The sequence below is a fragment of the Stegastes partitus genome, unplaced genomic scaffold, assembly GCF_000690725.1.
Source record: "Stegastes partitus isolate 25-593 unplaced genomic scaffold, Stegastes_partitus-1.0.2 Scaffold688, whole genome shotgun sequence".
Classification (NCBI taxonomy): Eukaryota; Metazoa; Chordata; class Actinopteri; family Pomacentridae; genus Stegastes; species Stegastes partitus.
The window spans coordinates 183407-196138 of NW_007578419.1; the positions used below are offsets into that span (position 1 = coordinate 183407).

General features: G+C 41.1%; 1 protein-coding gene across 3 annotated transcripts in view; it reads left to right on the plus strand.

Moving 5' to 3' along the window:
• The window catches only part of inpp5a (inositol polyphosphate-5-phosphatase A), a 180261-nt gene that overhangs the window by 32249 nt on the left and 135280 nt on the right, over positions 1–12732 (plus strand). For all 3 annotated transcript variants that reach the window (XR_520513.1, XM_008290645.1, XM_008290646.1), the window contains exon 2: positions 11688–11729. Coding sequence is in view for 2 of the 3 variants with exons in the window: in XM_008290645.1 (XP_008288867.1) it covers positions 11688–11729 (42 nt within the window). In the remaining variant the exon portion in view is untranslated. The remainder of the gene's footprint in view (positions 1–11687; positions 11730–12732) is intronic.

Sequence of the window (12732 nt, forward strand, 5' to 3'; positions counted from 1 at the left end):
TATTTTTAAAAAATAAAGGAAGTATGTATTATTATTATTATTATTATTATTATTATTATTATTATTATACTATCTTTTGTTGCATGTAAATACAGCCTGAATTTTTGTCATGTGACAGTTGGTCGCAGCTGAGTGTTGCTCTTAGGAATGTAAAATAATGAATGCTGTTATTGAAATAATCATAATTTTCACTGAATGTTCTGCTGTTCTTCCTGACATTACATGCCATGAGGTCATGGACTGTCGCAAAGTTGAATATTGGGAAATTCTTCCTTTTTTTTTTTCCTCAACAGTTTTCTTGCTAAGATAAATTAGGTTTTAGGTTTTGGGGTTTAGAGGGTTAATGCTTAAATCTGTGCGTCCTCTGTAGCAGGTGACGGTGGAGAGCATTTAATATTTCTCACAGACTTGCAGGTGGTCTGAAGCCACCACCGTAAGCCCTGAAAGCCAGTGGTTTGGAGCATTTGTGCAATTCTGAGTTGAATTCCTAACAGCACCTCAGTGCTGCTGGGTATGACGTGATCAAAATGCAACATGAACAATGAAACATTAACATGCACGTACTGAGGTTTTACTGTGCTGCTCTTCTACCAGATCAGTGGTTTCACTTGTCCGATAAACACATTTTGAATATCACGTTAAAGGAACGCTTACAGTTTGTGTTGTTAAATCTTTTTTTTACATGTCAGTATTTAACCAGATCTCAGTAAAATCTTTCTGAATTAAGATATCTTGACAACACGCTGCTGCAAAATGATAAATATATAATGTTCATGCTTCTACCGAACGATGAACATCTTATTGTGACGCAAAAATTGCTTCGTCACACATGTCTTTCATGTGGTCTTTCACTGGAAATTGCCTTATATTCAAGGTTCCTGTTTCTGACTTCTCACTAAGAGCTATTTGAGCGCACTGCTGTAGCTCTGTGCATCATATTGTTGTAGGGAGCTCGCTGTCTGTGTTGAGTAACACATGGCAGAGGTGTGAGTGGGAGAGCTCACACTATTCAGATAGTAGCATTGCTCTGTCAGTTGCCGAGCTCCCTTTAGGCCTAGTGTTTATTGCACAATGTAGCACCTTTTGAATACCGAGTCTTCTGGTGAAAAGCCATTTCCAAGATAATGAAAAAAATGTCCTTGATTTATTTATTTTTTTGTAAAATCCTGCCTTAGCTGTAAATTACAAACTGCGATTTTTTTTTTTCCCCACAGAGCTCCTGTCGTCTTTGAGAGAAATATGCGCTTGAATAATTTATTGGAAGAAACATGACAGCTCATTAGCACCTGAGCGATCACTGCGCAGTCTCCCTCAGCAGATACTGTATCCATCCGTCTAGGTGTGCGAGCGTTTGAATGGCATTGTACGTGTGTGCTGCAGTCTCATGCAGTGAAGAAAAAGCTTTCAAACCACACAGCTGCGGTTGCTCTCAGTGCTGTAATTTCCTGTTTTCTGATGACACTTGATCTACACAAATCCCGGCTGATTGCAGTGTTGATTCACACTAAAAGGGGTGGCTGCATGTCCGTTTGTGGGAATACTATAATAGTCGTTTACATGCCCTTTTACCTTCAACGGCGTCTGTAACTCTTGTCGCAGGTACAGCCACAGTTTTAAAAAAAAAACCCCACTACAGCTCATCCCTTGATCCTTCCTGCCACTCTTCATTGTTATTAAGCCTAAAAGTACGCTGCCTCCTGAATAGTATCGAAGAAAAAGCTTTTAACATCAATTAGAGACAAACACTCTATTCTCGACACTTGATGTTTCCCCAGGAAGCATCGACTAAAAGCCAGAAAAACATCCTGGAGAGAGCAAGAGACAATACACACATAAGAATAAGCAGTTTAACTTAAAATAAAAGAACTTACCAGAAGCTGAAACAAACATTTTAGTTCTTATTTAGCTGTAGTTACTCACTAAATTAAAAAATGGCATGAGATCAGGCTTTTACCAATGCAAAGGCAGTTCTCATTCTTAAGTTTTCCAGCTGTCTTTGCTGAACTATTATACTTCAGATTGGCATTATCTGCAAGGCATCACAAATATCCAGTGCTGACAGACCAATTCAGTCTTTAAGGTTCTGTTAGAGACTCAACACCAGGTTTAAAGGAGGATGCCGCTACCCTCTCTGGTTGACGGTTTTACCGCTGGGTGTAGTTAATGTGCCGATAAGTGTGTTCTACTGTATTGATAACCGCATTTAACAGTGATGTCACCACGAATTGACGCACCAGGGAGTCAACGTCTGCATCGCTGCAGCAGTGAGAGAAGTTGGATGACATAAACAAGACTTTCAGGGGGTGTTAAGCTGCTGTTTCCGAATTTCCTGGAGACATGCTTTATCATCACTGTATCTATTGTACGTTTAATTAGCAGGGTCCAAATTTCAAGGATAGCCGCTGTTTTCTGAAAACCCCCAGGTATGCTATAAATGAACCGATTTAAGTGACATCTGACTGCATCTAAAGGCGAAAAAAGAATGAAATAAAGTTGAAATATTACAGTCGTGCTTCACACTTGCCTGAGGTAGAAAGATCGTATTGCTAAAAATAAAATGTGACAGCCTTAGCGAATGACGTACATGAAGCGTACGATTTAAACATCACTGAAGCTCTTCCCCCACTGAGGAGACCGCAAATAATGACAGATAAAAATATCAGACAGATCGGTGCTCGGCTACGCACATAGATACTGCACCATCAGATTAACACATGAAACAAACACAAATGACTTTTTTTTCTGTCATGTTTTCACACCTCGCTTTGACGTTTTGACGGGTGTTCTTTTTGATACATGATCTTATTGGGCCTACTTGCTCTGAAACAGTTAGAGAATTAATGCCACCAGCTGTTTATACCAAGAACTAGTATTGTGTGGCAAGAGTTTGTTTGGCTAGTATCGAAAAATTGTTTAAAATTTGTGCGAAATTTGGACGAAACCTTGGATGTAGTGCACATTTTAAACTGTATTTTTGTGTGTGTTGACCCGTTTGTTTGCACAAATAGTGCCGGCGGTACTGTCTTGCATGCTGTCTCAGTTCTACCCCAGTTAGATGATCTGTTTCTTTACTATCTGATGATCCAACAGGCTCTTTGTTGCAAACATACTGATGCATTAGCGTTCCTCCGTGCCTCCTCCATACTTCTATACCTTAATCTCTAGAAGGATGAAGACGTCTCTCAGGGGCCAGCCGAGGTCTAATTTAGTGTTTCAGTGTGGGTTTGCTCTAATTAATCCCATAATGAGCCTCTTTGATGTGGAGTTACATAAAACACTGAGGGGACACACCTGCGTCATCCGGCCTCCACAGAGCCGCTGTGGATTAGAGTTGTTAGGGAAAGTGGCATCGGCGGCAACCTGTTGAAGGACGCGGGGCCAGCCAATCAACCGAACCCGCTGCCGACACTCCAGCTGCTCTCCTTCCTCAGATCCCCTCCCTCAGTCAAGGGCCTCCATCTAGCCAGGGTATTTTTAGTCAGCTGCCCGCTCCCCTGAAAGCCAATAACCTCCTTTCAAACAGTCTGTCAACACACACAAGCTGCCCATGCACAAGGAGCTGTGCCACACGGGTCGGAAAAAAAACAAGGCGAAGGGCGTCTCTTGTGTGCCCACTGCTGTACATTTTAACTTTTTGTTGTTATTAATTAGGTTGTTTGTGTTTGGATATGAGGAAATAACATCCCGTTATTAAGAACTCGTACAGGCTCCATTTCGGCTCAGTGTGGAACAATATCAAAGCAGTAAAAGCATTCTCTTTGAAAACATTCTGCTTTGTGAGCTGTGGTTTGCAGAAGCCTTCCTGGCAATAAAAGCTGTCACTGATTTATTGTCTCATTTTGCATGGCAAATGAGGTGGTTATGATGTGAAAAAAGGGATCCATTTGTACTTATCATGCTCCGCTCATGGTTTGTTTACTCACATTGTACATGACTTACTGAATATGTGCTGTACACAGATTTTTATGAAAGGTCATTCTGACACAGTATGAATAAAGAACCCTGATAAACCCACAAAAAGCAGCCTGCCATGCGTTGAACAAGAGTTAGCACCTAGCCATAACCGGAACATCATGGAACATTTAGCAGCTAAAGCCACATGTTTGCCTTGTTTTTACAGAGGTGGTGGAGAACAAAAACGGAGCTAAAAGGAGAGTAAATATCAGACTTAGATTGATAAGGTGGATGTAAAAACAACCCACAATCCTGATAGTGGTGCATGACAAATATTAAAAAGCTTTTTGCAAATGAACATATATACAACATAAATAAAGTTTTCTGAAAGAGTTTGTCCAATTTTTGACATGGCTATTTTCACTTTTGCTGCAAAAATATACTGATTAACATATCGGTTATCAGTTTCATGATAATAACTAATAATTGGAACCAGTGTCACTGTTGGAAAAAACATATCAGTCGATCTGTAGTCAACATTCTTACAGTATCAGTATTTATAAAGTGATATATCATAGCCTGCCCCCATATGGTCATAGTAAATAAATGGAGGTACCAACAAGACTGAACTGGATGGATGGATGGATGGATGGATGGATGGATGGANGAGCTAAAAGGAGAGTAAATATCAGACTTAGATTGATAAGGTGGATGGAAAAACAATCCACAATCCTGCTGATGGTGCATGACAAATATTAAAAAGCTTTTTGCAAATGAACATATATACAACATAAATAAAGTTTTGTGAAAGAGTTTGTCCAATTTTTGACATGGCTATTTTCACTTTTGCTGCAAAAATATACTGATTAACATATCGGTTATCAGTTTCATGATAATAACTAATAATTGGAACCAGTGTCACTGTTGGAAAAAACATATCAGTCGATCTGTAGTCAACATTCTTACAGTATCAGTATTTATAAAGTGATATATCATAGCCTGCCCCCATATGGTCATAGTAAATAAATGGAGGTACCAACAAGACTGAACTGGATGGATGGATGGATGGATGGATGGATGGATGGACGGATGGATGGATGGATGGATGGATGGACGGATGGATGGATGGATGGATGGATGGATGGATGGATGGATTTTCTGCTAAAGTAGTAATGTAGTTTTGCTGTCCAGAGTGTTGACAACGACACTACTGACTTTAAAAGTTTGACATTAAAAGGTGTGGAAGCAAGATTTTTTGGCGCTAAGAAATGTACACAACTAAATACTTCATTTGGCTGCTGAATTAAAAAAAAAATCTATAAAAGAAAGAGAACACAAACTCCGTTCCTGGTCCTGTATGTAGCACACCAGGCTTGTGAGCGTTTGACCAAAGGGGATGTGGACTGTAAACGGTTATTCCAGCAATTTAATATTACACTTCTTGTACTTGTGGGACTCGCAGGAGGCAGAATATAATATAAACAGCACCGAGGCACTGACTTTTATTTTCCAGCCTGGGTTTAGCTAGAAAAAAACCAGGATCCTACACATCCCCTGTTCCAATTAAATAGCATCTCTCCTTAGACCCTTCCTGCCTGGTAAAATTCCCACGTATTTCCAGCTCTTTCCCCTCGGCTCGCAGCGCAGACGTTGTCATCTCCGAACTGAAACCGACTTAACCCCTGATGGCTTCATTAGGGTGATCTCCTCAGGCTGACAAAACTCCTCCAGAGCCACCCACGACTTCATACAGCTGTTTTCAAAGGATGAATAATACTTGTGGCGACCATTAAAAAGAATCTCATGAGTAAAATGATGTACGATTTTCCTTCGACTATATTAGATTGATGAGTATTTTCCTCCTTTGGCTTCATAGTATAATGTATGGTATTAGTATTATTGTCTGTAGTAGCCAGGTAGGAACTCTATGCTACATGTTCAGGTTTCCTTTAAGCAAACTTGAGCACATCTTCGTTGTCGTTTATTTCAGTCATTTGCTTTAGACCGAGGTTCCACATGAATGTGTGTCAGACACAAATATGTGGAGAGAGAGTCACATTAGAGCCACACTAAACTGTATTTTGGTTTGTAAGTTGCACCTCGGATGTTGCTTTTTTCTTTCCTGTGGTAGACCTGTGTGTGTCTGGTATTAGTGCCAGGTGTAACCAAGCAACCGTTGCTTTTTTAAGACTCCTCATCTCCACTCTCTTCTTTTTCAATTATAGAGGTTGCAAGCTGCAGTGCAAAGCTGTTCTTTTTTAAATATAATTCTCTTACCCCATGCCAGTCTGGTCTGAGAACGTGAGTGCTTGTTAGGAGAGTTGAGAAGAATGAATCAGAATAACAGCCAGAGGAGATGAGTGGATGGACAAACTTAGTATTCACCAGGACCTGATGAAAATAATGAAATTGTAGATGAAATGGACCCAACAGCATGAGGATAACTTGGAGTATGAGGCGTAGGTGGGAGAAAAAAAAAAAGAGGAGGAAACTCATGTGGTGGCCATGTGTTCCCAGCAGATCGCCACAGGGGTCTTTAATGGGACCGGCCTTGACGTAATTTCCTTGCCAGTCTTGGTTTAAACAACCTTCTGTAATGCTGAGCCGGGGTCGGGAATGTGACTGCACTGTAAGCCAAAGAATGCCTCACCGAGGAGCTGCACAGGAAAGAACAGTTTGTGTTCTTTGGGTCATGACCTCTGACACTGTGGAAGACTGAAGGTTGTGACCTCCAGCTTCACAGTGTGGATTTGACCAAACAGAGGCATGCGCACATACCAAGTCTAAAGAGGGAAGAGGACACTCATGGTCACTTTGTTAGGATTTATAGTACAGATTTCATACTGAGGACATTCCTGCTAATTTGTGGTTGACTTGTGAGCACAATCTAGTGAGAAAAATTTACTCATGCAAAATTTGATTCCTTACTTTCTGCGGGTAGAGATCACCACAAATTACACTGAAATTGATTTTCTGCAAATAGGAGCACTTTACAGTTACAGACATGTAGACAGGATGCTTTCTGTTGCAGCCTCACGTTGGGATTTAGATGCCACTGTTAATAGATTTTTTGGCGTAGAAGGTAGTTCCAGTAAAAACTGCATGTAAAAGTGAAAGTACTTGCAGTGATTGACGCTTTTAGAGTGTGTGAACGCATTTTTTTTTGTAATTTTGGTGAACAAAAATGATATTTAGCTGTATTTCTATTCAAAATTGTTGTCTAGTGCAACTTTAATAGCTTGAGTTACCAAACCAAGGGCTTTGACCCTGTAGCATGGCACTACATTTCCCTCCTTCAGCAGTGCTTTGCATGGTATTTGTTCAATTCAAAGACTGGGCATTTGCAATCGGCAAATGTCTTGTCACAAGATAGTCATGCCTACAGTCAGTACCCAAAAGAGGTATTGTGTTATTGTCCTAGTTCAAAGAAGAGCTGATAGCGTTGACATTGTGAGGTTTTATTGTCAGATCAAAGCGAAATGAAAGATAAGGGTGTGTTTCATCACACTGAAAGTCACATTTCTGTCCACTGTTTCCCCCTGTAGTGAAAATGCGATGCGCAGGACGAGCTAGCTCTTTTGTCATGGTTTGTCGACAGTCTAATGGGACAGTGGGAAAGTTTCGTTATCCCATTATTTGTTGATGGGCTTGTCAAGATGGCAAGGTTTTAAAATCTACCTTCTTTGAAGGGATGTTAAATGGATTTGCACTAAAAACCCAAGCGGAGTCTCTTAGTTCCCCACGCTGTCTGAAAAGTAGGCCATCGACTGAGAAAACAGAGGCACGGGCTAAGAAGAGAGAGGAGGTGGAGAGAACTAAGCGAGTGAAAGTGCCAGTGGAGGAAGAGGAGGTGTACGTGGAGGAGAGGCTGGGGAGGGTATGGGTTTATTTTTACCTCTCTGCCTGTATAGCCCCACTTTCTAATTAACTGCAAATTAACTTGTGGTAAGTGGAGGGCGGGTGGAGAGGTGCCGAGGCTACTGATATAGACTTGGTTCGTCCTCCCGTTCCTTCTGCTAATAGCCCACTTTCTCTCCAGGGCTCAGGCCTCCGAGGGCCCACCGGCCCTCCTCCGAGCCACCCTGGCAAGGCCAACATCTGTTCCCCAGAACCATCACACATCTCAGCTGCACATCAGAGCTGGAGGCTCAGGCTAAATTTGAGTGCTCTAGAAAAGCTCTGGATGTAGCTGCTTTCTCTCCACACCAAGATGATCTAGGACATGTATTCCCCTGACACAATGCTTGACTTGTTTATAAAACTGTCAGTAGCATGCCTTTATTGACTCATTATCGTGTCATTATCGTGTTTTTCTCTTATACACTTGCAGAGAGATTTTTGAGAGTTTACATTTACTACTTTTGTAAATCTCCCCAGTGAGAGATCAGTAAATTTTATCTTATCTTTTGCGCGCTCTGTGCTGCTGAATGTCTGTGTGATGTGAGTGTGAACACGGGGAAACTTCTGAAATTGCAGGGAGCGCGGCTAGTAGTGGTCCTGTGAGAAACAACCAATGGAAAGAGCTAAAAATATCTGGATGATTCGTCAAGGGCTGTCATGTTACTGGATGGTACTATCACTGGGATCCTACATTTCACAGGATTAGGATCCAAACTTGAGACACACAAACTTGTGACTGCGTTTGACACTTTGCAACATTACCAGGATGGTCAGGTGGCAACTTTCTGGTTGGAACCTTACTGTTCCTGTCTCCGTCTCACTCTCTTTTTCTCTTCCTCCATCCATGTGACTGATGACAAGGTCCACTGCTTATGTCCTTATATAGACCTATGCTCTGTCTGATCTGGCTGAGACACATACACACTCTCACACACACTTGCTAAGTCCTGAGACATTTAGGTGCCCTTGGAAATGTCAACATATATCAGAGGGTAAGCTCCTGACCCAATTCATTAATCTGTTAGTATGTCAGTGGTATATCTGTGGAAAGTACAGGTGAACTATTTTTAACGCGCATATCCAGGACATCACCAAAATGATGTGCTTGTGTTTCCTGGATTGATTCACTTGTGTGATGTTAAAAGAGTAGATTGGGATATCGAAGGCAAATTTGAAACAATTTCCTTGAGGGATGCTTGCCATGTTAGCAATCAATAACGTAATAATTGTTCAAATTCATGAAATACAGTTGATGTTTTTCCATATTGTGATAAAACAGTTGACACTTAATCCTATGTATTGTCCACAGCAAATGAGCTGCACTCTTTCACAGTAGTTATTAGTCTCTTTACGGCGATCTCAAAATAACCCTGATCTATACGATGCACTGATTTGTTTACTGTAGTTAATGGTCATCCAGCTGCTGAAAACAGCTGCTTAGCTCAAACAGATGTCCTCAGATACTGTTGCAGCAACTTTGTCAGTCCAGGAAATCTGTCAGTATTTACTGCCACCTCAAAATCATTTTTATGCTCAGAGCTGAGCTGTGTCATAGATGCACTTCATCACTTTGGTTCAGATGTTGTTAGAAGCATCTGATCCGAGTCCTGCTGTTCCTGAACGTTGGCAGCGTTCAGGAGCAACTGTTTCTCTGCTGACAAAACTCAGCCTGTGTTAAATTTTCAAACTTAGCGTCAGCATTAGATAAAGCAGACAGTAGCTAGACACCTTCTTTACAACTTCATACGAAAGAGTTCATCAACAGCAATTAGCGATTAGACAGCAGGGAAGTGCGCTCGATTTCTGAACCCTTTCATGGGGTCAGCAAACACACCTGTAACTCCATCAGGCTCATGAATCGAACAACCATTGGACACTCGCATCCCTATTTGGAATGTATTATCTTTGCTTTCTGCCCTAGAGTGAAACAAGGAGATTGATGCCACTCTTTGTGATGGCGTGTTAAGCGGACATGGAGACAGTTAGCTTAGCTTAGCATAAATACTGGAAGCAGGGGGTAACGGCTAACCTGGGTTTATTTATATGCTACCTCTAAATATATCTGAAGCCCAATAATCAACACTCCAACTGTTTCCTGGCAGACGACATCCAGGTGCAGTGATTTACCAGAGTCACGGGGAAACTACCAGGAAAGCTGCTGCTATAGCTGGAGATGTTGTGTACAGTCACGCCGGGTGGATGAATAAACTGTTGTTTGGCAAGTCATACTTACAGTTTGTTATTCCTGTAAATCCACAAATTGACACTTTTACACAGTTGTTTATGTGGATTAAACAAACAGTATTAGAGGTATTTTTAAACTCTGGGCAGAGCCAAGGTAGCTACTTTCGCCTGCCTCCAGTCTTATTGCTAAGCTAAGCTAATTTTCTTGTTGAAAATCTTCTTGACTAACTGCACTGTACTGTACTATATTGAACTTAACGAACACAGAGATGACTTCACATCACATCACAGCACATTTTTGTTGTGTTTGTGCCTAAATCGAAATTATGTTAAATATTTGTGCGAAAATAAATAGTATTCAATAAATTAGCATTGTGTTTCAGTGTGTAGTAAGTATTTTGATAAAGGTATAAAAGTGATGAGGTATTTGACGCGCCTCGTGCCCCCATGCCATCCATGGACAAAGCACCTACTTCTCTAATATATTAGGGCTTTGCTACGGATACCAACTGAGCCTGCAGATCCCTTGTGTATTCTTATTATAGACCAGTCTTGTTAGGACAAACTCCCCAGAACACACACACACACAGACACACACACACACAAAGACGTTCATCAGACCTAGTTATCGACATAGGGAGATGTCTCCTTAAATGGTAGACTGCCCAGGGCCCTGTCTCTGTTTCCACTGCACAAACCAAATGAAGTCCAGGTCTGGGAATAGCCTTTTAAAGTGGAGGAGAGCGAGCGAGAGAGAATGACAGATATAGGCAGAGCAAAAGGAGGTGAGAAAAAGGAAGGATGGTTAGAGGCATGTTGGTGGTCGGTGGAGCTGAGATTTGTGACCCTGAGAGAAAAAATACAGTAATGAGAGTGAAGCGATGGATCAGTCGAGATACATATGAGTGCATGGTTGTACATAGATTTACATACATATAGTATGCACGCCCTCCATCTTTTACTCATGCAGCAGTGTGTTTGTTCTTGGTACTGTGGTTCATCAGTAGCCATAAGTTGCTTTGGTATATTTTGGTTGTCTGTCGCAGTGCATCCTACATGTCTCGGGTTGGGGTTTGATGGGATTTTAGTGAATTTGAATTTTAAATGTGGAGTTGCACTCATTGTTTGTTGACTGAGAAGCCAAAAACACAGAGGTATTTAGTGGCAGCAATGTGTAGGTAAAACCTGAAAAACAAGAGGAGCTAATATAATATGACTTCGAGTTTATTGTACACGTGCTACTACACCGCAAATAATAAGTTCTCCTGCAAAGAGTCCTCAGGCTCTCGTCGTCGTACTACAAAATCGAGATCTTGAGGTAACTGTGGTTGCAGATTTACATTTCTTCCGCCTAACAAACAGTAGTTGGGCAGGTAGAAATACCAACTTGCAAAGAGCACATTAAGCAGAAACACTCAGAAGTTCAAATGCTGCAATTTAAGCATTAACATTATTTAGCGGATATATTCTACGCTTAGTGATTGTTTTCGATTTTAACTGGTGAAAGTGACACAGGGGAGATTAAAGGTTCGATAAGAAGCTTAATGAAACCTTTAATGAGTGCTTAGCAGGAACCAGATGTTAAATGGAGTGCCTGTTGGAACCCAGCTCTGCATAAAAAGTGAAATTAAAGTTCAATCCTATTAGTGTTATTATATATAAAATAGTCTTGTCACTAACAGCCTTTCTTTTTTTTTTTCTCTTTCCAGCCTGAAAATCTACAGAAAACATGGCTGAGGGAGTTTTACCAGGTAAGCCGTTCTCCATCCATTCTCAAATATGTTACGATCTGAGCTCAGCCAGTGTTGGTCGGGTTTGAGTCACTGCCGATGCTGGATGCGCCGCCAGCCCGCCTGCAGGTCTTATGATCCTCCACATGGCCAGTTGAGTGCTGCTGAATGCTGCTTAACATAATGAGTTAAACTGAGACCTGTGATCTACCGTAGCATGCAAACTCCTGCAGTCTCTATAGCTGTGCCCTGCAGTGGAACATGTACGTTATGCTTTCTAAACTGATCAGCAGGGTAACGTCTTAGCTCGCGGCTGTGCTGTTTGTTAATATATTCATTGTTTGTTAATGTATTTGTTAACTGATAATAATTTCTTACGACGTGTCATAAACTGTCTAAAATAAATGCAGGTTACTACTAGTATTCAATATAGCCTAGTCGTGCACTTATATTCTCATCCCTTCATATTTTGTTGCAGCAGTAGCACAGTGATGGGCTGTCAACTGTTTCTGTAGGTTCAGGGGTAATCATGGGACAATAATAAACCCCAACGACAGTCCAGGTGATTTTTTTATTTAGCTGAAGCCGTAGATTAATTTGAGTGAAGGCATGAGCTTCCTATAGCTGCAGCGTTTAACTGTAAGAAGTACTTCTGTTGTTCTCTATGACATGTTTGAATCTTGACCAAATGATTTAATGCACTTTAAAAAAACAAAAATCTCGCACACTAATGTCGAGTTAAGTTGCTGTGATCGGTTTCACCTTATTCTCACCCTCTTAAGTGCCTTGTTTTTTTTCAAAAAGCAAAAGCCTGAGCTCAGTCATGTTTCATATCTTACCTTTTCATCTACATAGGAACCCCTGACTAACCGCAACTCTTTCCACTGGGTTAAGGGAAGTGAGGCAGCTTTACTGCTTAACTGCTGTCTGAAAGTGCTGCTCAAAGTGACAGACAGAGAAAATGAGACATACAGAGATAGTTTTGTAGTGGCCACATGTTTTCTGTGTGCTTTGAAAAAAGGTT